General features: G+C 32.4%; 1 protein-coding gene across 2 annotated transcripts in view; it reads right to left on the bottom strand.

Annotated features, from left to right (window-relative positions):
* Nucleotides 1–26,126, bottom strand: part of LOC133334408 (protein kinase C, brain isozyme) — a 61,275-nt gene extending 35,149 nt beyond the window's left edge. For both annotated transcript variants that reach the window (XM_061542702.1, XM_061542703.1), the window contains exon 1: nt 25,921–26,126. In XM_061542702.1, the coding sequence (XP_061398686.1) occupies nt 25,921–26,126 (206 nt within the window). The remainder of the gene's footprint in view (nt 1–25,920) is intronic.
* Between the last annotated feature and the right edge of the window lie 679 nt (nt 26,127–26,805).

The raw sequence follows: 26,805 nt of genomic DNA, 5'->3' as shown, positions 1-26,805 counted from the left end.
AACAAAAGATGAAAGACTACACAGAAAAGCCACAAGGCTTTCGGGGTTTTTTGGGCACGGGAGGAGTTTTAGGACTTCAGGGACAAATGATGAATTATTCAGTAGCATCTTTGGCTGGGGGCATCTGTGTGGCGTCCGCAAAAAAACTACTAAGGGTAGGTGCACAATCTTTACTTTTACTACGGGTCATCATCCAGACAATACATTTACAGCAAATAACAGCAATAATTGTTATGATGACAGTTATGGCTTATTTCATTATCTTTGATAAATATTAATTAAGGAATATCTCAGAGAAATAATTTCGCCTAAAATGCTGATAAAGTGGTGGTGGTTTGGTAAATGGTGTTTGAATTTTATTTGTTTTGTAAGTAGAAAATAAAAGTGTGGTGGTGAAATATATTATTAATGATCAGAATAATGAGATGCTTAACCACAACCGCAGTTTGGGTTTATTGTATGGATTATTAATAAATAAAAGTATAGTCCCCCCTAAATATAGGCAATAAATTTAGCATACTTTAAGGATTATAAATTATATAGGGGGACTTTTTATATATTTAAAAAAGGTGGATCATAAACTATTTATTAGCATAAATAAATAAATGTAAAGCCCCCCATAAATATAGGCAATAAATTTTACAAATGTAATTTCAATAGCATACTTTGAGGCTTATAATTTATATTATGGATTTTTGTAAATATCTCCAACAAAAACGGGATCATAAACTATTGTTTAATGGTATTAAAGCATACTTTAGGGCTATAGCTGGAAAAATAGTCAATAATAGTGGTTTTTATTGGTTTTGATTTACTTGTTTGTTCGTTCGTTTTTTTTTATTTTTTGCTAGCTTTCTTATAATCCAATTTACATGCCATAGCTGGCAGAACCGCAACTATGAATTGGTTTTGACACCAAAGCCTACCACAATGACGCATGACTAAGCCCAAAACCAATAAAAAAGACCAGAAAAACAGTGGTTTACTTTCTAGACCAAACGCAGTGGGTTATATATATATAGCAGGGCCAGGGCCAATTTTGTTTCGTTTTTTACATTGTTTTCGGCAGCTATAAATAATCTCAAATCACAGTAAAGCGTATAACAATAAAAAATTCTAGGAGAAAAACAAGATAAGAAATTAAAAAGTACAAGAAGAAAAAAAAACACTTCACTACAGACAATTATGTTAAATTATACAGCCGGGCCACAGAAGAGTTCTCCCCTTCTGTAGTGGCAAATATTGCCAACATTTTTGCCTTCCACACCATTTCTTTTGGCCAAGATTTGTGGTTGATACTTAAAAGCATTTTTGCGGTATAGCTGTGAAAATTCCATTGAAATGCTGCAGATGCAGTTATTGTGGTTGCCCAGTGTTGTTATTGTGTGTCTCTGTATGTGCGATTGTGCCTCCAGCCGTGCTCTGCTATTACGCTTCCTGGGAATTTGTGGATTTATTCAGACAAACGATGATATACAACTGGTTTCGATGGTTCGAAGCATTTGTTCAAATAAGATTTCCATTTAACAATATTGTGATTATCCTGTGGAATAAGCGCACGTGGTGTATTCTGGGAAGATTGTTATTGAATGGGATGGTTTTTATATATAAGAAAATTAATATTATTTATTGAATTTCTTTCGCGTGCCTTAAAATGATTAAAGATGGAATTTTCTTTAAGATACCCTTTAATTAGCCTGGCTGTTTAAATTTTGAGGAGGAGGTATACCAAATTATAGACCCTTAGGGGGGAATTTTTGAATTGAATTTGTACGCACTAAAAACCCGAAAAAATTCGGTTGAAAATTTCACAACATACCAAAAAAAATCCATAAATGAATTGGGACCCTTATCTATATTGAAAGACCAGTGAGCGGAGCAGTATAATCGGATGAGGCCGACCACACAACTTCCACGAAAATCTAACTTTGTGTGGTTCTATATTCTGAGCTTGGTTAATATTTCTCGATATTTGTACCCTCTTACCGATCTTTATCAAAAGGTATGCTTATTCGTTGGCCCTATCCCTTCTACCTGTAAAAATTCGCGATGTTTGGGCCATAATTGCGTCCTTTGGAGCGACTAGAAAATCAGAAAAAAATAAATTTTTTCGTCTATTTCATCCCTTAAATATTAACCGATCTTTACCAAAAACAATACTTTTATACCATTACATTTTTGTCTCATAGATTGCGGTTTTGGTTTCTGGTAGTATTCCCTAGAAGACAGTGGATACTGGCAGTTGTTCCACCACAATATATTGGATTTTTTTTTAATGAATAACAATTCCACGATATCTCATAAAAATGTCGTATCCAAAATTTGTATCAAAATTTCTATTAATTAAAATTTCTCATTTCTATTGCTTGTGTCCTTGACATTCGTGCAATGTCATTGGCAAATGACAAAAATTTTATACAAATTATCTGCAAAGATATTATTGAACTTAATTTCGATTATGTTTTTGGATTTGCATATAACGATTGGTTATGCAAATGACTGAATGCTATTCGGAATGGAAAATTGCAACAATTTCCATAATGAAAAGTCACAACTCATGGGTTAATGGGTGGCTTAACAATGAACGAGAGGATAAATAAATGACACGTTATGAGCCAACTATAAGGCGGAGGGATGAAACCAAAATATTTCTGACCACCGAAGTTGAATAAGTAGGAAAGTCATGAATAAACGATACTTATAACTTTAACCACACACACACTCATATCCCCTTTTACCAAAATGCAAATTTTGTGAGAATGGTGTGTGTGTGTGTTTCAGTGTGTGCATGAGTGACGATAACGATTTGTATTATGATTTCTATATGCACACACACATGGCTAAACCTCAAGGACTTGCAATGTACTCCCAATCTAATACTTATTTGTAATTGTATTGGTGTATTTGTATATGTTGGTGACAGTGTGCCACCTCCTTTGGAGAATAAATAAACGAAGGAATGAATGAATGACTCGTTTAATATCTAATCAAACACAACGGGTGGTGGTGTTGCTGGCGCATTTGATGCATCAATGCTAATAATGCCAGTCATTAGATATTTATCCAGCACTAGCTGTGTTGTTAAGTATCTTAATGATGATATTTGAATTGGAGCCAAAATCAAATCACTGAACAAGAAAAAGGATAAGCAGAAGAAGTAGAATGTTTAGTTGAAGACAATGCACTAATAACAGCAACTACATACATATCTGTGTAATGGATTTCTAATATCATCAAAAGGATATCAAATTAAATCTTAAAAATAAAATTTTATACGGGCATTGTCGTTTTTCGTTGCACGCTTTGGAGGATGGATGTTGACGACAACAACAAGGATTTGTCTTTTAGTTTGAACTTAAAAATCTTCTCTGTCTGTCTTTGGGTGAATCTGTTGTCGACAGACACTGTTTGTTTGCTTGTTAGTCATTTCCAATTGAATGCGTTTATTCCTCTGTGTGTATGTATGTGCGTGTGTATGTTTTTTGTTATCAAACTGTTTGTCTTTGTTCAGCATTGCAGTCCATTTGTATAGTTGAATGAATCGAGAAATAAAAATGAATGCATGACATGGATTTTATGTTTTCTAAAAACAAGTGAAAAACTCAATCGATAGATAACAGATAGAGGGGGAGGATGAGGTATTGGGTATGACAATTTTGAAATAGAGGAATGTTCACGAAATTTTAAATGTAAGAACTTTGATTATTTTGAAAAAATGGGGGCCTTGAAGAGAATATTTAAAAATTGCCATAAGAGTAGATATAACATATAAGAGTAGACATGTATAGTATGGGCTATGTTATGATATACTGCTACCAGGAAAAAATGAAACATACCCTCAGCTGGGAAAAATTTGGCTAAGTTACCGGAAATTGAGGGTATCGACATAGAATATTATTTTGATCAATAATATATCTCCGGTGAATATTTGAAACGGAATGACAAATTTAATACCCTCTCCACATTATGGCAATTGGATATTTCATAGAAGTCAAATTTACTCAAAAAGGCAATCCTTTGCCCACAAACCTCAAGTACATCTGTTTCTTGAATCGACATCCCTGTGCGAATACATCCTTTTATGCAATTGAATTATCATAAAAATCCATTGACATTCGTAAAATCCTGCAGCATATATTCACTTTGTGTTTTGCTGTTGAATATGCCCTCTTTACATATATCGCATGTGTGAGTGTTATTTTTGCTTAACGTGATTTATTCAAATTTGGGATGAAATACATTTTTAAGACAATACAGTAGATAAAAAGTCAATTACAAAATGTATTGTCACAAATTTTTCTAAGAAGTTGTCTATAGTTGGTTCTTGAAGTAATTTTTTGTTGGAAGTGATCTTGGTGTTCACTTGTCAATATATTCAGAACATAAAGATTATACCTCGATTCCTTCATATGCCAATCTTCGTATTTATTTAGGGATAAATCGATTATCACATAGTCTATATAATTTGAAAAAGGTTTAAGGCGTATTTATACCCTACACAACTATGTTGCCAGGGTGTTACAGCTTTGTGTGGCCCCAAAAGTTTATAACGCCGCGAAATATTGGTCCTAGACCCATATTTTAGTATACCGATAATCATATCTCGACTTGTTGCTCTAGAGACCACAATTATAAACCGAAAATCATGGCCAACTATTTAGAATTGCTGTTTTGATAATTATCGGTATATATTTAGCGGGTGAAATAAATCCAGACTTTTGTGTGAAAATAACAACATTGGAATCTTATGGAGTAAAGATTCAATCCAAGCTAAATTAATACGGAAAAATGCCCAGGTAAAACAGAGTAGCTGTTCACCTCTAATCTGTTAACAGGTTGAAATATTGCCCAGACTCGGAATATAAATCCGCAAAAAGTTAAAGTTCAGTGGTAGTTGTGTAGGTTATCATATGGTCCCCCAGATTATACTGCTACGATCACTGCTAGTGGCTGCAATTTGTCATTCCGACACATTTTTGCGGAAATGTGCTTATATAGGTCTAAGTTTTGAGGTAGCCCTACATAAAGGTCCTGCCCCATTTTCGGTATTTTTAAGTTTATAACCGCATTTTCTTTTCTCATCGAAGCCGCTATAATTTAGCATATCGTATTCCAGGCGAATAAAGAACTTCTTTCCAAAAGTTATTCAAAATAACTGCATGTTTTAAAATAGCCCCCATACAGTTCCTATCCCAGTTTTCTAAACTGAGTGTAAATTGGAATATAATTTTTTCAGTACATGGACAAACTACTGCTACATAATGCAGTCCCCGTATGAAGGTCCCGACCGATTTAAGGAATATTAAATGCACACCACGTGGCGGAGTGCCCAGCCTATTTCCTAAACATTACACTTCAGTGTTTAAAGGCATTATAATTTACATCTTTATTTTCTAAAGTAATGATTAGGTCTTTTTATTCTCATTGTTTTTTTTTGTGAACCATGACAGCAGTACGCCTTTAGTGTTACTTTACATATATAAATCAATTTTTCTTTTTACTTTAGCAAAATAAATATTTACAAGGTTTTGAATAAAAAATCTCAATCTCTCTCCCAATTTCCAAATATAGCACTTTATTTCAATAAATATTAATATTTATTACTATTTATTAGCCATTGAACATTATTAGTTTATTTTCTACTCACAAGCCTTGGAGATTTGTATAATTACAGATGTATGTGTATGTAACAAGAAGTAATAACACAATTAATATTATTTAATTAAATATTCTATTACATGGCAAACAAAAATACTTAATAGAACAGCCGCAGCAACAACAATATTTTCATATTTCCCAAGCAGTTATGGTATGTCATATTCCAAGTAGAATACATACATGTGGTAAATGTCATAAAGAGTGTATAAAAATAGGAAAAATACGATGTCTTTTAATATTCTAGTTATTAAGTCTTTTACCTCTTCTAAAGAATCATTGGCAAAACAATAACTTTCTCTTTTGTTTTAATTTTAATTATTTATGTTGGTGGCGGGACAATAACTAGAACTAAAACAAGTACACAGAAAAAATTGAGTAAAGAGTGAGTATGAAAAAACACAATTAATTTCCCACATGTATTAAGTGATTTTCATTTGGTGCTGCTTAATTACTTTTTTTTTGTTGTTGCTGCAGCATAAAGAAAAAAATACGGAAAGAAAACTCTACTCTTATCTCACAATGTTCCATGGCAACTGTTGTCCAACTAATCCCCTGGAGGGATTTATGTCAGAAGTGTGATGTAAATAGTAATTTAGATGTCCTTGTCGTTTAACTAATCTTTTTCAACAAAAAAAAAAGTTTTTTTTCTCCTTGCTTTCAATCATATACACACTCTTTCTCACTCTCTCACACCCTCTCTTAATCTAACATCCAAAGTATAGAGGAGAAGGGGCAAAAATATTATCAAAGAAATACTTATTTATGTTTGCTGTAATCAACATTGATTTAAAGATTCTGTCATGAAGGGGCGGAGGATATTTAGGAGAATGAGAGAAATGGAAATAGATTCGGATTAATATGCACATTCTCGTAAATACGAAATGAAACTCACTCCCCGAGGTCGGTACACATGGGAAAATCTTAATACTTTTGGGATAGACCATTGAGGCTTTTTTATGTTGTATTAAGCAAGTTGATATTTGATCTGGAACAGAAAATAAAACTTTTGTTTAACTTGTTTTGCTAAGAAAAAGAAAACTTTTTGTTTGTGAATGGTGTGAGAAGACTCTGGTCAACAGGGCGGAAAAACTGTGGACTCACACACAATTTGTAGTCATTGGGAAAACTCAGCCTTAGTGTTATATTTTCTGTAGGGCATACATTTTTATTTGTACACTCTACACACATAAAAAATTATTATTTGGGATCAGGAACGCAGTCAAGACCGTTTATAACGATTCTATTTTTAACGACCTATCAGTTAAAACGACAGTATCTTGAGGTCTCGAAAAAAAGTTCTGCCCTTTATTTGATAGGACTTATTGCGACAAAATTCGCCGGTGTCTTGACAGTCGTAATAAGCGATTACGACTTCTAGATATTTACCGACTTTTCCTTAATATATAATACCAGCGAATAATTTATTTTATACAATGATATTTTCTTTTTATTAAATCCATATTAAATTTTGAAAAATATATTCATGTAGAGTATCATTTGACCCACAATCACCCACAAATGTTGTCTTTTTTTATTTCTTCGAATTTCTTTTGAAATCTAATTTCCCAAGAAATCACATTTCTTCCCCCTGTATCATGAAAAAAGTATTGAATTCGCAAAGACCAAATCTAATCGAAGGACAGTAGGAAACAAGAAGGAAAGTAAGAAAAAAATACAACAACAAACGACAAAATCGATCAGTGTAAATAAATCATATTTTTCCGATAATTTGAACAACAGTTAAGGGCTAAAGGCTGGATAATTACAACGAATATGGATTGAAAACAAATCAGATTGAAATATGAAACGTCTAAACGGCATAATAATTTTTGTTGCTGATTTATTCTTGCTTCTGTTGGATTACTGTCAAACTGTTCGATAGCTAGATAATTGATTGGGAGGGGTTAGCGGAAGTACTCGTATTCATTAATATTAATGTGCATAATTTGATTATTAGGGTAATTAAGTTTAGCTTACAAAAGTAATAAGTTTTGTAATATTTTAATTATTGACAGCTTGTTAGAGTAAATTTGATTAAGGGACGGAGGGTGATGAGGGATTAATTTGTAGGTTTTGTAGTTTTTGTTTTGTTTGTTTGATGGAATGGAAATTGAAATATTAAATCAATATTAGTTATGTAAAAAAGTCATAACATTGTTATTTAATGGAAAATAAGCCTAATAACTATAAAATGTCCAATTAAATAATATTATTTCATACTGTCAACTGTTATACAAAAGAATTACTTCCAAAAACATGCCATAAAATGTTTACTCCTTAAATATATACCATCATTTTTACCTCAAATCAATCGCCTAAATATATACTCTAATTTATGGTAATCAAATTGTTCTCACTTTATCAATATTTGTTTTCATGTAATAGCATACCAGAATTAGCTTATGACAAATTACCGTTATATTTTTTATTTATTTTCAGTTTTTTCCAAAGCTACCTTTAGCAAATTGTATGTAATTTGTACATGGACACCTACGTACATACATATTTACTTGTGCTTGGACATACAAGGAGTTGTTATTTTTTTATGTAATTCGACAAGGATAATCTTACCTGGAATGAAAGAAAGAAATAAAGAAAATAATCATTAGTAAGTACAAATAACAAGATAAATAAAGACACATATATATTTATTTTATTAGGATATTGAAAATATACTAAAAATAACCTCAACTTAAAAATATCCTCCCAAAAAAGATTTCTTACATATTGTCTACTTTTCGGCATAAAGTACTTCTCGAGAATTTTCAACTGATGTTGGTCACCATACTGCATCCATTTTAGTTTTTGCACAATATGGCGTTTTCTACACAGAGTCCCCACTGTCACTGAGACTTGCAAGGGAAATCGGGAAAATCCGTTCAACGAAAGTCTCTTGTTCGGCATAAAGTGTATATGTTCTGAAAGTACTTCTCACGTTTCTCTGTGAGATGTTTTTTACACAGTGAAGTCCCTAGTTCATACGAGAGTCAGACATGTGCATGTATCGACCGTGTATACAAAAGACACCGTTTTCGGATTACCTATTCGTACTTCATTTACGTTAAGTAGTTTCTATTTGTTCAAATATATTATAATTTTTCAGTTTTGTTTAATATTAATTTTATTTCAAAATTAATTTGCTCAATTAACCTTTTGGGGACCATCAGGTCCCCTCATTCATGAGGTTTGTGTTTTCGCTAAGACAATATACAATTTATCTTCAAGGACATAAATATAGGCACGTTGATAGTCCTTGAAAAACACAGTTTTAAAATAAAATAGTCCTTGTTTTAAAATATCCAAACCTGTGGATGTTTTGAATTGAAAAAAGATTTTAGAAATACAGGCACGTTGATAGTCCTTGAAAACATAGTTCAAGTCCTGTGTTAAGTCTTTAAAAAGGTTTTATTAAGAATCTTCAGAAAATTTTAGTCCTTGAAAATTTTTTTAAACATCTACACATTTTAGTCGTCCTGTAAAAAAAATCCACGTCTGTGTTAAGTCCTTAAAAATTGCTACGAAAAATCTTCAGAAAATTTCTGTTTTTAAAAAATAATTTAAAAAATCAACGCCTATGTTGAGTAATTGTTTTTTATAAAAAAACATTTTTTTTAAATTTATTTTATTTATTCAATAACTTTTTATTATTATTTTTTTCGACTATTTTAATGGAATCTCTAAAGTTACATTCCGCACCTATCGATTTTATTGTGCAACAATATTGGCATAACCTTTTTCCTTTCCTTTTATAAATTTCCACGCTATATTTAATGTGTTTTTATATTATTTTCCAAACCCCACCTTTCCAATACGTATTTTAAGTCATTCCAAGAATTTCCAAAAAATTTCTTTTTCTTTCCCGAACATAAATTTATGATTCCACAAAAAAAATGAATGGAATAACAAACTCCCCTTTTGACATTTCTTTCTTTTTCTTGTTATTTCGCATTTATTTATGTTTTAAGCTTTTTCTTTCCTTAAGGACATTGAAATTTGTCACTGATATATTTTTCTGTTTGTAAATCAATTTTCGAATAAAAAATGTTAAATAAACATTAGCCTAGTTTTGACATTTCCAAGAACAAGGTGAGTGCCAAGGAGAAAAATTCAATTTTCTCTCTAGAGATGACATTTACAATTTTTAGGAAGCAAGTTACCCAAAACAAGGAGATGTCAACAGAATTGAGCATGAGGATAATTGAAATGTGAGTACATTTCAGCCTAAGGCTTAGTAGTGATGTGGCAGCATGTTTACGAAAAACAAAACTCAGAAAGGTCTTGAAGGTAATTTAAAGTTAATTAAAAAATTGTTTTGTCAGTCGAGGTGTAAAATTACATTTTAATTACTCTTAAGACTAAAGATTCGACGTAGTGGTGTGTCGGTGCGGCAGTGGCATTTTGTCTCAAAATATATAAAATTTGAAATTCTAATAAGTCGCATAGTATGTTAAAACAAAAAACCTATTGTGTGTGTGGAGGTAGAAATCATTGTTGACATTTCGACACGCAATTTCATAGAAATTGTTAAAGGTTTCTTTGGAAAAAACAAATATTCTTAATATTCCTCATTCACTTCCTTGGCAGTGGTGCTATGTTTTTACTTAATTACCTTGATTGCTGAAACTAAAAAGAAAAACAACAACATTTCAAACTAATGAACACAACAATATATTTTATTTTAAAATACTAAGGCTCGGGGACCAGCCCAACTACAACACTTCGCCTTCTCCGCCCAATTGTCATTATTCACTTTTACAACTATGGCTGGTTTTACATTCGAAATTAATGCCAGAAGGCATTCCGGGTCTGTTGTTCCTACTGTCGTTATTGTTGTTGTTGTTCATGTGTTGCTCTGCTCATTTTTTAGTCCTTCAGGCATGACGAGATGACTAAATTTATAACATGCACAACATGTTAGCCTTACTCGAACACATTTGTTACCATGTCGTTCCCCCCTTCTCTGGTATTTTCCTACCTTTTTGTCATTCTATTTTTTTCCGTTCAGGTTTTGGTTGTTTTTTTGTTTAGGTGTTTTTTTAAATATAACAATAATGAATGTGAAATTTTTCCGAGTTTAGGAAGCGGAAACGTTCTATGTGTCAGTGAAAATGTTGTCGTTTTTTTGTTTTTGGACAATTTCTAACAAATTTTTTTTGTGTGACAACGGATGCTATCATGAGTCTCTAGCGGAGGTGCTGTTTGTGCTAATGACACTGGACCAGAAAATTATCCTTAATTGTGAGGATGGTAATTTGAACATGAAAAGTGCTGTTGTGACAGTTTATGAAGGAAAGGAACTCTTAGAAATGGACTTGGATTTGTCATAGGGTATAAAATTACTATAACGTTAAATGAGGGTCTATTAGTAGGGATAGGAAAAATTCTGAAATTTCTATGCATGTTTTTCCCTAAAAAATTTAAAAATTAAAATGTGCTGGTCCTTTAAAAAAAATGTAGAGGACCAGGAAGTCTTTATATACTAATAGCTGAAGATGTTTCGGTACTAAGGTATATGCATCCTGAAGAAGACCAGATGATCCTATTGCAGAATATTAACAAATCTACTTATAGACGACCTGAGGGTGTCATGGTGTGGGAGAGGTGGCACCTTTGAACCTTGGGCAACTTCTCACAGCGCTCATAAAATCTCGGTTTAAAAATTTTCTGACCCGCAACCATTTTTTTATCTTTTTTTGGCTGGCCCCATATATAAAAACCCAAAAATTATAAAATAAAAAAGTGTTGAAAGGTGCCTCTATATAAAAACCAACAGAGTAATCTTTTAAGGGATCATAGAATACCACAATGACATCTTGAATAATACACCAGGTTATGGCATAAAATATCAAAGCTGTAAGATGGCCCTAGGATTCCTAAAGTTTATTTGTCTTTAATGAATAGGGGTAGAAAATTCCAATGAGGCTTTACCCATCGGAATTTTTCGTCATGTACAAGATTCCAGGCCATTCTCATCATTTTTAAAAAACCTTTTTTAATATAAATATTTTTAAACCAACAAAAAATTCGCCTTATTTTTTTTAGCTAAAAATTACTAAACGTTTAATATTTATATATAAATATAAATGTATATATACATTAAATATCTCCCTTTAATGAGAAATAATTCCCGGCTGGCTTAATTTATTTGCATTCTTTTACGTAGCAGACACACAAACACCACATAGATATATGAACGTTTGTGTGTGTGTGTGTGAGTTTTCAGATTGTGATGACATGTTTCTACTGTTACTGATCTTATTTTGAAAATACAAAAACAAAAAACCAATACCCATTCCCCTCGCCTATTCCGCAATTTGTAATAACAAATTGTTTTGGATTGTCACTCACTCTGCGGATAATTTCAATGGCATTCGGTTTTTGGTCGGTCGGTCTCATCTCATCTGGGCGACTGTGACATCTGAAGATGTCAGTTGGAAACGCAATGTACTAAAAAATAGAGACAGGCATCCAGACAGTCCATCCATCCATCAGTCAGTTAGTTGTATGTCTGTCTGTCTATTTACTGCTAGCATGTGATTGTATTTTCAATTTAGCTGCTCATTTGCCTCATTGTTATGACGATGGAGCTTTTTCCAGCTGCCGTAGTAGTAACGTTCATTGCAGTCCCCTCTATATCTCCTCGTAACTGGTAAATATTTGTACAACATTTTTTTGTTTTATTATTTTACGAGAAGCTATTGCTTTTGCTGTTTTCCTATTTTTATAGGTTGTTGGACAAATAGCTGTTGATGTCATCAATTGTTTTGAATTACTATTGAGATGATGATTTGTCAGTAACATTTTAAGCTATTTGATACACACACATATGTACACACAGTTTGTAGTTACTCCTTACTTTGTGATTGAAATATTCTAAAATTTTCTTTGTTTCATGATTGATTAAGGCAGATTTACTGTCCCAAACGACAGTTCATTGCCATCCCCGAAAATGCCGAAAACACACACACACACATTTCCACTCCTAGATAAGAGGCTTTACTAACTACCTTGTAAACCGATAATCGACAATGTTTTCGTTGAAAACGGTTAACTGATATGTAAACAAGTTAAAAATAAAAACAAACGGAAACCACTCCATCCATTAAAAAACCCAACGAAACGAAAGGCCAGCTCTTAAAAGTATGCAACAATTTGTTTACTTTAATCAATAACTCTCACCCCCCCCCCACACTCACACACACACACACTAACAATAACAGCCAAGCAGCCCATTCAGCTATCAAGGTTTACAACAAACAACGTGTATGCATATAATGTATAGTGTGAGTGTGTGTATGTGTGTTTATTTGTGTGTCCGTCCGGTGTAGGTGGAATGAAACTATTATCTATTAAATATTTAATGGCTGACTGGGTGTATGCACAGATCCCTCGCTGTATATGTATATCAGTGTGTGTGTGTGCTGTTCGGGTTTATTTGTATGTTTGGACAATAAGAGAGTGTAAATGATAGAATTTAATGCCTCTGAATAATAGAAAGAGAACATGCAACAAATGGTAGCACGAACATGCCACACGTACACATACGTAGATTGTATTTTCATATGGCGGGGTGAAAATAACTTCAGGCTTTCATTGTCTGGCCATGTCAAACATCGTGCCAATTGTTTGGGTTTTTTTTATTATTTTTCGTGTCATCAACCTAAATTAAATGTGATAATATACGAGAAAATACACAAACATACAGACACATTAACACACAGACACTTCTATATATGTATATAAAGACGAACGTTAAAGGTGAAAGAACTCCGCTTTTTCCTCTACTAGGCCAGTAGAAATAAGTGCCATGTTAAGGGCCAACAAGAAAGAATTTTTAGACTCTCATTAAACTAAATAATTGTTATGGCTTAGCGTGACCATTTGGGATATTCACTTTTTTCTTGGGCCTTCGTTTTGCATTGTTTGTGATTAAAACGAAGTAAAAAATTCTAAACATACTTTTGCCAAAAGGTGTTTTCTTTAGCCTAATTTAAGAATTTTAAACAAAAAATTTTCAGCTTTATTAAGAATCATTTGTTATTAAGGACTTTAAGTTAAAGAGGAATACAAATTAGGGTTTCTTGTGAACTATGTTGTTTTGCGATTTATTAGACATTGAATGAATAATAATCTTTTTTCATATATGCTTTAAAGAAACTAGAAGACAGAACGTGTATGGTGATAAAAACTACTGGAGACTACAAAGAAGTATTTTTATAGAATCCAAAAATTGTTTTATATATGAGTCCATGTAATCCAATAAAAAGAAGGATAGGTATGCCTTCAGAAGAAGAATATCTGTAGAAAGCCAGAATAACTTTTTGTAGAAAGCAAGAAGCAGACCTTACAGACTTAAATTTAGCACCACCGAATTTTCTTATATAAATGATAATATAAAGAAACTTCATCTAAATGGAATTCCTAAAAAATGTATACACTCTCCATATAACAGAATAAAGGAAGCACTTTACGTAGAATATAAAAATCAGCAATTCTCCTACAAAAGACAAATAGCTGCTTTCCTAACGAAATCCAAAACTATGATTTTCTACCAAAAACTGATGTAGGCTTTTGAATATGAGATCAAAATGCCTTTGAATATAATACCCAAGGGTATAGTTCATGTAGGAAACTAGAACTAGAATTTTCTAACGATAAATAAAATAGCCGACTATATAAAAATTATGGATCTTCCTATGTAAACAAAAAGGACCTTAGTATAAAATACCTAAATTGTGTATATACATTGACAGGACATTTATATAAGTGAGAAAAAGGAGGATTTCTTGCCTTTTAATAAAATAAAATTAATGTTTTCTTTAAGGCATTATAAGTTCTTTTATACAAGATCAATAGATCTTAACGTAGAATATATTGCTATCTCCAGACAGACAGAATACTATGCAGAGGACCGATAGCTATATGCCTTTCTAAGAATATGTTTTAAGAAAAAGATGATAGTAATACAATACATAAGACCTGAAAGTCTTCTTATAGACTAGAAGCGGGTTTTTAAATCATGACTAGAAGGTATTACGGAAAAAAAGAGCACACAAATTTCTTTAAAAAATAATATGGTTTTGTTATAGAAAAATTTAGGTCTTCTTCCCATTGGAAGTTATAGAAAATCAAACGTATTTTTCTGTGGAGATTTTTTTTTGGGAAATAAAAGGTCTTATAGAGTGGTCTGTATGATGACTCCGTATAAAAGCCCAGTAGTTCATCTGTGGATCTCATATTCAACACAGGAAGGAAGCAAACCAAAAAGTATTCAATATACCGGATATTTTAAAGTTGAACAATGCATATTATTGAGATCTGAAAATATCAGTACATGGACTAGAAGTTCTTTCTATATATGTTTTCCCAATTGTTTGAATAGAATTTCAAGACTTTTGAAGCAAGAAGAGAAAGACATTCTGTAATTTTTTGGAGAATAGCCAGGCTTTGATAGGCTTTGATACTGGTGTACCTATATAAGACCTAGGATGTTCAACCAGAATTTCAGAAAAATAATACTGATTTATATTCTTGTAGGAGATCGATAATTACTCCTTATATCTGATCTGTATAAATTATGGAGGACCAAGAGATATGATGCAAATTATTGAAGGCGAGGAAGGAAGTCATCCTACAGGAGATTGAGGAAGGAAGTCATCCTACAATAGATAGAGGAAGGAAGTCATTCTACAACAGATAAATTTTCGTATGAATGACCATATGCTGTCTATTTTATAACAGATCCCAAAGGAGTTTCACTATAGGCAATAACTCTTCATAGTACTGTCTTGATATAATGTTTGTTATTGTTGTCTAGGGATTTTCCTTTAATTTTGTTTCACATAATTATTTTTTTCTGTTTCTTTAGGATCCTTATTGTGTTTTACAAATTATTCTGCCCAAAAAGTAGCTATAAATAATAGCTGTAACCATTCATTAACAATGTTATCGGGACTTTGTTTCACTCTCCTCTACAGTCGTTCAAATTCTGGCGGTAATGATAAAAATGTGGTTACATTTCCACGACGTTTATCACGTTTTTTTAGCAGAATGTCCATTAATAATGTTTCTCTCGGTCTTTTTTGTTTTGAGTGGCACTTCGCTGCTAACATCTAATTTATTATACAAATTGATATTGTTACCACTTATGTTTACGTTGTGTAGTTGTTGTTTCCCCTACTGGCAAAAAAAAAACTCAAAATACAATAACCAAAAAAACCACTAACAATAGGCATAATGATCAATTATTTACAGGTGCTTTGATAAATGTTTTTTCGGGGCCATAAATCACCTGGAGGTTTCGTTATTGCCTGGTGGGTGGTAGGGCAAAGAAAGCCAAAGGAAACGAAGAAAATATCAAACAATTTTCATGTAAACCAAAAGCTGTTTGACTTTTCGGGCTAAGTAATGGGAAGCTTCATTAGCCACTTTAGTTAATGATTAAATGTAGAGGAAGAGGAAGCAGCATAGCAGGAAAAACATAAATCTGTTCAATAATGAGTAAAATAAATCCCTAGAATTGTTAAATAAAGTGCCACTGATTGGCAATAAATATCAGACAGAATAAGAGGCTTTTTCCATCATCAACATCACGAGCAACAACAACAAGAAATCACAGAATAATTGACTTATTTGAAAACAAATTGAGGCAAATAATTGAAGCGTGAAGCCATAATTTTTGGATTTTAGATTTATGTTTGGGCATTTTTAAATCACACATCAGGAATTTTATGCAAAAGGAAATTGAAAAATTTCTAACGAAAGGGAAATTATGATGTGTCGGCCATTGCTTTCCTCTTTCTAACACAGTTGGAATTTTCGAAAAACCTATATTTTTCCTCACAATATTTTGGTAAATTATTTTTCCTTCTTTAAATCTTCAAATATATATGTGCCAAGTTAATTTTCTATTCTTTACCAGCCCATTTAAAATCTTAAAAATAAAAAATTTAATTGTATTTCATCCATGTCCTTGCTCTCCTATGGCAAATTAGCTTGTTTGTTTCATTTCATTCCACCTTTTCTTGTTAGCATTTAAAAGACAATTCCACTTTTAACAAAAGAAACAATAAGAACAACAACAAATGGAAGAAGAAAAAACAAACAAATGCCTTTGTATACAAAATTCTACCGAATGATTGTCCATCGTTATTTCTTCAATTTTTTATTGTTTTGCAGCAGTAGCAGCAGGAGGAATGGCAATGCTCAACCAATTCAATCAGCTGTACCATTGGCTGAGCGAACAACACAAAAAAACCAACAACAGCAACATTTGTTTCTGAAGCATACTTCCAAAAAAAGAATGCTGTATATAATTGATGTCTTTCTGAGTGATGTGAGCTCAAGTGAACATTTTCGTTGTTGTTGTTTTTCATCATTTTCCATCTGTTAGGTGGTTCGTTTGGTTCGTTTCCGTTTGTAGGCTATTAAATGATATCGTATGGCTGGAATTTAAATATTTCAACCTTAACCATATTTCATTTATGACACAACAGAAACAACAACAACAACGATAATAAAATAAGAAAACCATTTCTGGAAAAAAGAAATATTAAAACAATTGGCCTTTCATTGTATGAAATATATGTATGTATGTATATTTGAACATGCAATGAGTTTTTCCTTTGGACTTTTTAAAGGCTTTGTTTGTCGCAAAAAAAGCAAATATATGCAAATTTCCAAAGGAAAGTCCACAAAATGACTGTTTTATTTAAAATTTAAATGTAAATAAAGGATCTTATATTACAAAGGACTTGCTTTCTTAGAAAAGTACATCGAATTTAGTGTTTAAGATATTTTTAAAGAAGATCTATAATCTCCGATATTCTACTTGAATTATTTGATAGAAAAATAAATCCATTTTTCATGTGAACTATCGGACTTTATTTAACATGCTTCGGATGGTCGGATTTGTACCAAATATGTACCGTTTGTTGTCATTTTAAAGGTAATTTCATAATCCCTCTCTCATAGAAGTCGAGCTCTCTATTTGCAAAAAAAACTCTAGCAGTCGATTTGCATAATCCTTCTACATACCAATTTTTTATCATTAAAATTCCCAACCAAGCTCACGAAGTTTCTGTTGAGTCACTGTAGATGTGTCTGGCCTAGCGTTGTTCTGGTGGAACAATTGCTATCTTCAAACGTTGCAGTTGTTGGCATAGCAAAACCTTCCTGGCCGTTAGTCCTGGTTTGGCCACAGTTTGAGGCCACGATGGTGCCTTTGACCACGATCGTTTTCACACAGGATTATCGTATGTGATACATTTCTCATCTCTAGTCCCTCTAGAGGCCACAATTATGACCCGAACACCACGAAATTTTACACCAGGAAGATAATCTGGACAAAGAATAAGCATGACTTTTTTTTGATGAAGAACGGTCAGTATTTATGCAAAACATCGAATATTTTACACTGTGAAGGGGATCTGATGATTATGATGAAGATTTGGAAAATATGTCGGGGTTAGAAAGTGGAGCTCTTAACGTATAATCGGCCAAGAGGGTTCAAATATCGTCAAATATTGCCCAGGCACAGAATATAGATCCGCAGAAAGTTAGATTTTCGTGGGAGTTTTGTAGGGTATCATATGGTAAGGGTGGAGCATTTCAATTAAAATTGTTCAATTTCCATAAAAATCAAATATGTATCGAATAAGACACCCAAATGGTAGTCTGATTGAATGTGGAAAAGTTTCTCAAGTCTTTTTCGATTTGAGACTTCCAGTAAAGAAGACACTGATTTATTGAAGAACAGAAGTTGGTGCTTAATTATGATAGAACTTTGCCAAATCAATACAAAACAGGTTCGCGACAGACCTGACATCTTCTTAAAAAATAAGGGTTTAATAAAAGACCGTCTCTACGACAAAATGAAGCAACTAAAACGGCATCGACGGAGGATTTGACTTGGAGGTTGAGGAAGATCGATTAGAATTTCCCATCGCTAAGGTCAAAAAGCGATATGTTCCCTGTCCAATACTTTTTTATAGAAGGCAACATTTTGACCTTTTTTATAAATATTTGTTAATATTCTTCAAAATATGTACGAATATTTTTCTGTTTTAATTTTAATTTTCCATAATATAATAAAATATTTTTCGTACAGGAATTTCTCCATAAAATATCCCTTAAATACATGCCTTAAGCATGCACGAGCACCCTTTTGTATTTTTTGTTCTCATAACAAAGGGGGAAAAACCAAAGCTATAATCTGTAATTCCCCACCAAATGTTCATTCTTTCATTCATCGAATCGAATCGTTAATGCCATTGCCATGCTGGGAGCAATGAAACTTGTATCGGTTGGTGTTTTTCGCTTTTTTGTGTGTGGGGAAATTATTGATTGGTTTACCAATTCTCGGCAACAATTCAAAATAAAAAAAAGAGGCGAAAGGGAAACGGAATGTCGGGAAAAGCAGGCATCAGATAATAACAAATTTTATTACGACATTTTTTTGTATTTGTTCTATTAACGCCCTATTGATTTTTTTCTTTCAGTTCTGTCAATCGATTCCCTTTTGTTCTTGCGGACATTTAAAAAAGGAGGAGATTTTCTTAACGAGGAAGGGGGTATTTGTTCAAGTTTATGAACTCTGGATAGGTCGGTCACAAATTATGGTAAGAGAAAATATATTTTACAATTGTGATTTTTTGGAGATATGGTCAACCATATCTGAAATTTTTTTTTATTCCCAGTACATGCTTTTGGTTTATATATCTATTATGGAATAATTCTATTTTTGACCTACATATATGTTTTATAAGTCCCTTGCCATCTCTAATTTTCGATTTTATTTTTGCAAGAAATAAGCGTTAAATATTTTATGATTCATTGTTGAATAAAAACAGTAGACAGAGGTTAAGGAGAACAAAAAATGGAAAAAGACATAAAATATAAATAAGAGACATTTCAAAAGCAATTCTAAGGGTTTTCACTCACACACACACGGACACACATTTACACACTGCCATAATAATCGCTGTGTGCCATGTGCCATTGAAGACTTCCTAAATAGGGTCTAGGGTAGGTAGACAGCATATAAATAGAAGAAATGTAACAAAAAGGCGGAAAAAAGAAAAAAAATTGTAATAAAAATGATGAAGCGGAAGGAAATAAAGACAATCATTGTCAATATGTCTTTGGAGTGACAGGTCTTTTCCCTTCATTTATAATATTTTTTATATTCAAAATGTTTTTTTTAACTATGCTTTTTTTTCACACATCCAACGTTCCTTTAGTCACATCAGTGTGCTATGCTGCCAGAATTCGTAAGGTGCCCTGTGTGTAAATCCCTTCTTCTATCTGTGAATATGTAATGCTTTAGATTAAATGTGTATATATATATATATATGTATATATATATATTTTTTTGTTAGTGTAAGTTAAAGTTTTTATAAATTTATGAAAGTCATTGAGAGCGGAATGGAAAAGGATTTTCATAGGTATATTATGTATATATACATTTTTGTCCCTGAAATGTATGTCTCCTTCCATTTGTATGTACATATGTATATCGTTCTTGCCTGCTACATATTTAATGAAAATATTAACAATGTATCCTGTAACATGATGTTGGCTGCAGGCTGCCACACATGCTACCATCTATCCTTACAGCCAAGTTATGAATATTAGTATTTATAAATGTCCACAAAAAATAGATGCACACACACACATTAGCAGAAGAATAACATGTGACTGATCCCTACAGGGAAATACAATCTGAGGGTGCCATTTAATATTTGAAAAAGAAAAAAAATTGTTATAATTTTGATTGTCAAGTAGATTTTTATCTACAATTTCGTTTTCTTTGACATTAAGATAATGAAATCAAAAGAGAATTGCTAATGAGAGGAAATTATTGTTGCCTGCTGCTGCCGCTGTTGCTGATTTGGCATAAAATTTGATACTGGGGTGGGAACTTGCTTGATTGTTCTCAGGGTCAGATAGAATTTTATCTCCAATGAAAAATAAGAGGGGGAGGATGTAAAAAATATAACTAGGACAAAATGAGGATATTTTGTTCAAGAGGATGAACATATTATAACTATCATTTTAAATAAGAACTATATTGCTCTTAGTAGGCGAAGTACGGTTTTCCATAACATCCGATAAAAAACTGTGTTTACGTCGATTCAGTACAACGAAGAGACTGTTGACTTCCAAAAATACTCAGGATGGTGTAGTCGTCTCAAATCAAGAAAATCTTCTCACTCATAGCCCAGTACTTCCGTGGAATTAAATCTGGAAAAGTCGTGACTGAGGTATCTTCTATGTTGGCAGGGTATTATAGCTTTGTGTAGCCTCAAGAGTTTGTAATGCCGCGAAATATTTCCTATACCCACCTTTAAGTGTAGCAATCATCATATCCCGACTAGCTGAGTCGATCTAGACATGTGTGTCCGTCCGTCCGTCTGTCCATTATAATTTGTAAACACGATACAGGCCACAGTTATGGACCAATCTTCACAAAATTTTGCATGTAGGATGGGTTCTGGCCAATGAAGACCCCTATTGAATGGACCAAATATAAAATTTTTGTTGGGTTTTCTGTTCGCTCCGCAGTTATGGTCAAAGACGACGCATATTATTTTCGGTGATGTTGAGATGATATTTGGGGGATGAAATGGATCGAAAACTTTTTTAATGGTTTTTTTTTCTAGTCTGTATTGGATATTTCATTCAGGAATTCCATAAGAATGTGAATCTGGTCAGTTTTGGACCTTTCTATAATAAGCGGAAGACCTTTCTACAAGTACTATCAAAAAACCCTCGAAAAGAATTATTCCTGGAAAAAATACCATCTTTTTTCTATTATTTAATCTTTTAAATTATTTTCATAATTGCGAACAATCATATTTTTTTGGTTTTGTTCAATTCTGAACACAAACTCTTTTCTTTCATTAAATCCTTGCTTGCTATTTCAGGGGGGTCAAGGAGAAGAGAGAGTGTGGAAAATAAAACCAGTTATATTTTTGCAAACATCTGTTTCATAGTATCTCTCTGTAATATCTGCTCAAGTGTCGTCAACATATATCAAAACTTGAAGTGAATACTTCTTGGCAAACAATGCTGCCATTAAATAACACCCTCAGATGGATATTTTGTGTGTTTGTTCGTAAATCAACTCAACTTCCACCCAGACAAAAAATAACCGAAAAAACAAAAGGACTGTGTTTTATGACAACAAATAGCCTTCCATGTGTTTTTTTTTTTTTTTTTTGGAAATATAGTTGAACCCAGAAAAAAACCAAAAAAATTGTCACATTTGGTGTAATGGCCAAAATGTTGGCAGGCTTTATTTCTTTATTTTTGTTGGGGGCGATTTTGCGTGCCAAATACTAATGATTTGTGGTCGAATAGACCCAATGACACTTTCAGGTTGGGTAGTTTTTTTGATGAAATTAAAAAAAAATACATTTTAGTTGCAATTTTTTTTCCAAGCCTAAATTCGTTCATCTGTTGCGAAAAAAACCCAACAACAATGAAATGTAAATTATTATTATTTTTTCTTCACACCTTACAAGTGTAAATTTACAAATGTTTACTAGTTGTGTGTTAGTTTGTTGATTTTTTTTCATTGAATGAACATTCAGTTTACGGTTCAGGGCCATTCATTTCATTTGACTTTTGTCAGCTAGCCCGCACCAGTCCTCCAGCCCTTGGGGGGGCTAACTCGTATACTAAACATTAAACAACAACAGCAACAAAAAAGGTAAATAAATAAAAAAGGACCCCAAATGTTGAAAAATTACCCTAATGGGACATGGTTAGGGAATACTAAATTAAGTTCTATTTTTGTTGTTGTTGTTGTACTTTTTTGCAAAAGAAAAGAGAAACATATGTTAAATTAATGGGAGGAATTTATAAATTATGCATGAATTCAAGTAGGCCACACAAACTCATGGAAAAAAGACTAACATGGGAGGTAATTCGAAAAAATGGCAAGGATGTCTTTTTAAAGAGTTGTATTGAACAGAGGAACTAAAATTTAAGAATTTAGTTTTTTTTTAATATTTTATACACAAATAAACTGAAACTTATATAAGAAACCATCTGTTGTTTCGTTGCAACTTCAATCATGTATGTCATCTCGAAAGAGAAATAAATGAAGAAATGTCTTGTTATATTTATTGACAAATGGTTGTGAACTATATCTTCATGAATTCCATAAATAGAGTCGAAACAAATTTTTATTTTGGGCTAGATTTCCGGAATTCTTCAAAAAAGGAAGTATATTTATATATGGTCTTATACATACCCTATATTTTATTAATACTTTAAACTTTTAAATCTATTGATTTCTTTCACATTTTTTAAAATCGTATTTTGAGCGAATGTATTCTATACTATATTGCTACATCCATATATAGACCAGGCATCAATAATATTTTGGCCCAGTTTTTTATCGTATGAAGGGAAACAAATTTATCTCTAATTCCTATGCAAGGATGTCAAGTTTAATACATTTCCACCCCAATTTAATTCCATTTTCCTATCATTTTTTATATTTTATTAACTTATTCATAACCTCACTCTCATTCTTAGATTTGTATTAAAGTTTTTTTTCCCAGAAAAAAAAACTAATTTAATTTTTGCCAATTACTTGTTTCCCTCCTCCAAACTCATTAGAAGTTCTTTATTATTTATACAAAGCTTATAAGTTAAAATATAACAACATTTCTGCCTCCATCCACTCTCCAACCTTCACCCTCATTAGAAGTATTTAATGATCAATGGAAACAAAAATTAACAATGAATTTCATTTATAGGGTCTCCTTATAAAGCAAAGCAAAGCAAAAAAAAACTGAAGTAATCAAACAAACACCAAATGCTCCGCTAAAACTCGTGGGAATCTAAATAAACCCCACCCGTTCCATAGAAATGTATGAAAAAAAGTATTTAATGCAGTTGTAGTCCATTACTGTAAACTTCCTGAAGTTGTTCTAATGGCATTAAAGTTTTAATGGCTTCTTGTAAATATGAACATGCCTCCCACCCCCACTCTCTTCATGATGATTCTCCTTTTAAATACAATGCTGTTTTGTTGGTGTTGTTGTTGTAAATCCAAAGAAATGTAATTACATAAATACCAGAGATTTCCTTTATTATCACATTATGCAGGATTGCAAAAAATAGAAAAGAAGAAGAAATAACTAACAAAAAAATCTATTGCTGGAAGGGTATGCAGATAAAAGAAGAAGTCGGTCTACAGGGACCAGAGAAAAAGGCTAGAGGATAGAAAAATACATAAAAGTGCACATTTTGCAATTGTTTCTTTTTTTGAGGAGCCTAAGACAGTTGTATTACTAAAGGGTGTTTAATTTTAGGGGGTAATTTTAATTAGAATTAGAAGAAAAGTTCTATTAAACAAATACAAATGGTCAAATTAAATTCTCGGAAATTAGGTGGCGTATAATTGATTTTAATAGTATGTAGACGTATACGTAAGAGAAATAAAAAAAAGAAGTAATTGAAAAATATTTTCTAAAAATTCAAGCTTCAGCCTAGAGTTTTAATTTTTTTATTTCATGGACCCAAGAGAAGATTCAATTGGAATGTTCAAAAACTGTTATTGAGAGTGAAAAAGTACTTCGACAATTGGTTTGAGAGTACGGTCAGGAAAAAAATATAGTCTTGCGTCGTATAGACTAGACTTGGCCAACTCCATGACTTCTTTTTATTCCCACAAATAATGAAAGAAATGTGTGTTCAGCTCTTTTCGTCATCGGAAGATGATGTTGGAACCTTCAAAAACCACGGTTAAGACACGGAACCGCGAAACCCGCGGAAAACTTCTTCGACAATTGGATTGCTGGAGAATAACAGGTTTGATGATTAATATTTGCATTTTCATTATTAGGGCAGAAATATATATAGTAGTCCTCGAATAATATTTCCTGCAATAATCTCGATGTTCAAAAGGTTGCTTCAGTTAGGACATTGATATTTTTGTAACTCAAGCTTCGTTTACAGAATATTTCAATTATTTCAAAAACAGAATTACTTGGAAAACATTTGTTTTAAAATTCAAACTTCGGTTGGGCCCTTTAAAAAATATTTTTTTCATTTCATGAACCTAAAAAATATTTGCTTTTTCATTTCAACTCCTAGCAAGCTCTAATTTGATTCCTAAATATATTAAAAACAAATCAAGCTTCTGTTAGGGCCTTGATATTTGTTTTACTAATTTAAGATTTTCATAGATCCTTTTTTACAAATTCAAGCTTCTGTCAGGCCTTTGATTTTTTAAAGAAGAAATTATTTTAAAAAGATTCAGATGCAAACGGGTCCCACCTTCATGCATGATCTAGGCTTCGTAAAGACAATATTTTGAGCAAAGTTTAATTCAAATCGTACATTCCATCCTCCTGATATTGGATTTATAAATATTGAAAATTTTGACCATTTTTAGGGGCGGTACCAGAAGGAGTGGAACATCAAGGCTTTGTCCGGACCTGATCATCTTGGCTTGGTAAAGATAATAGTTTGGTTTGGTCCATTCGCATAATTAATTTTTAGCACAAGTTCGACCATTTTGTGGGGAAGATACCAAAAGGAATGGAACTTTGACTAAGTTTGGTATAAATATTACGTTGTGCAAAGTTTGGATGAAATCGGTTACGCCCATTGTCTGAAACGGATTTGGTTCAAAGAAACATGGGGTCTGAAACCAATATTTCGATGAGGCACATTTTTGCCGTATCAAAGTGTCTATACCCTCATTAGCCATAAGATTATGGGTATATAAATTTCTTCTCATTTTGATATAAAACTACAAAATTGTACCTTCGTCCCTAATAATATTACATTTTTGTCATGCGAAAACCACAACACCCTCTCCTCCTGTGTCTTATTCTTTGTCATATTCATTCACCATTTGCATAATAAGTTACGTTTTGTTTTTTCGTTAGTCACGGTGTTGGCTAGAACATTTCCCCAGCTTTAAACGCACACCAACCGACCAACCAACCGACCAACCAACCGACCAAGCAAACAGCTAACTAACTAATGCTTATGAATAAATGCATAGTAAGAAGAAATGAAAAAATGCTAAGCTAGAAATAAAAAACTGCGACAACTGAAACAATTAAAAAATTGTAAAGCTTTTGGCTCTCGGGTAATTAATTGGGGTTGTCGCCTCTTAAAAGTGTTAAATTGATTAGATAATTGATTTGCACGGGCCAAGCTAATTCACAAGGCAATACTTAATTGGAGGAGGAAGAGAAGAAGAAGAAGAGTATAATTCTTTTGTTTACTTACCATATGAAATCTTTGCAATGTGAACAGAATGTGGGCTGCTTGAAGAAGCGCGGTATGAAACAGTGATCCTTGACATTGAAAACGTTTTTCTTTTTGAGGGCTCCCTTGCGCAGACGGGATTTCATTTTATTCTCGCCAACGGCTTCGTCCGGCTGGCCCTGGGCTGCCTGTTGCTCGCCATTGTTTTCGCTGTTGTGTTCGGACATGTTGTTGTTTGTTTTTGTTTATTTGAGATATTGTGGATTCGAGTTGTTGTTTTTTATGAATTATTTTTTTTTTGCTTTTAGTAAATGCAATTTTTGTTGATTTTTTATTGTTGCTGCTTATTTTTTCAGATGTTGAATGATCGGTGCTGGATTTTTTTTTAATTTGTAGTTGTTTTGCACTATGTTGTTGTTGCTGATTTTTTTGTGTGTATGTTTGTTTTTTAATTATATTGGTTTTTTAATTGTCTATATCTCCATTATGGTATTGTGTTATTTCATTCTCATGGGGGTTTTGTTTTTTTTATTTTCTTAATAATTTTTTGTATGCTATCCTCCTAACTAAAAATGAAATATAAACAAATAAAAACAATTTTAGTTAATGTTATTTAACAAAATTTAAAACAATTATTATTATTGCAATTAAAAACATTTAATATGGTTTTCTTGATATATATTTTTTTAATTTGCCCATTTATGGTGTTGTTTGTTTTGTTCTCTATTTGTAATTATCCTTTTCAGACACTTTTAATTTTCTTGTTTCCATTCTTTTAGTTTTGTAATTATGCGTTTTAGTTTTGTTTTTTTGCGTTTATTATTATTTTTACTCTTCCTCTTCGTGGCACCTCCAATGGAGGTTCATTGTTCATTTAGTGTTCGCTCATCATCATCATCGCTATTA

This window comes from Musca vetustissima, unplaced genomic scaffold, assembly GCF_032173495.1.
Source record: "Musca vetustissima isolate MV318-11 ecotype Yass unplaced genomic scaffold, APGP_CSIRO_Mvet_v1 utg4101, whole genome shotgun sequence".
Classification (NCBI taxonomy): Eukaryota; Metazoa; Arthropoda; class Insecta; order Diptera; family Muscidae; genus Musca; species Musca vetustissima.
This window is presented reverse-complemented; position numbering and strand designations above follow the sequence as displayed.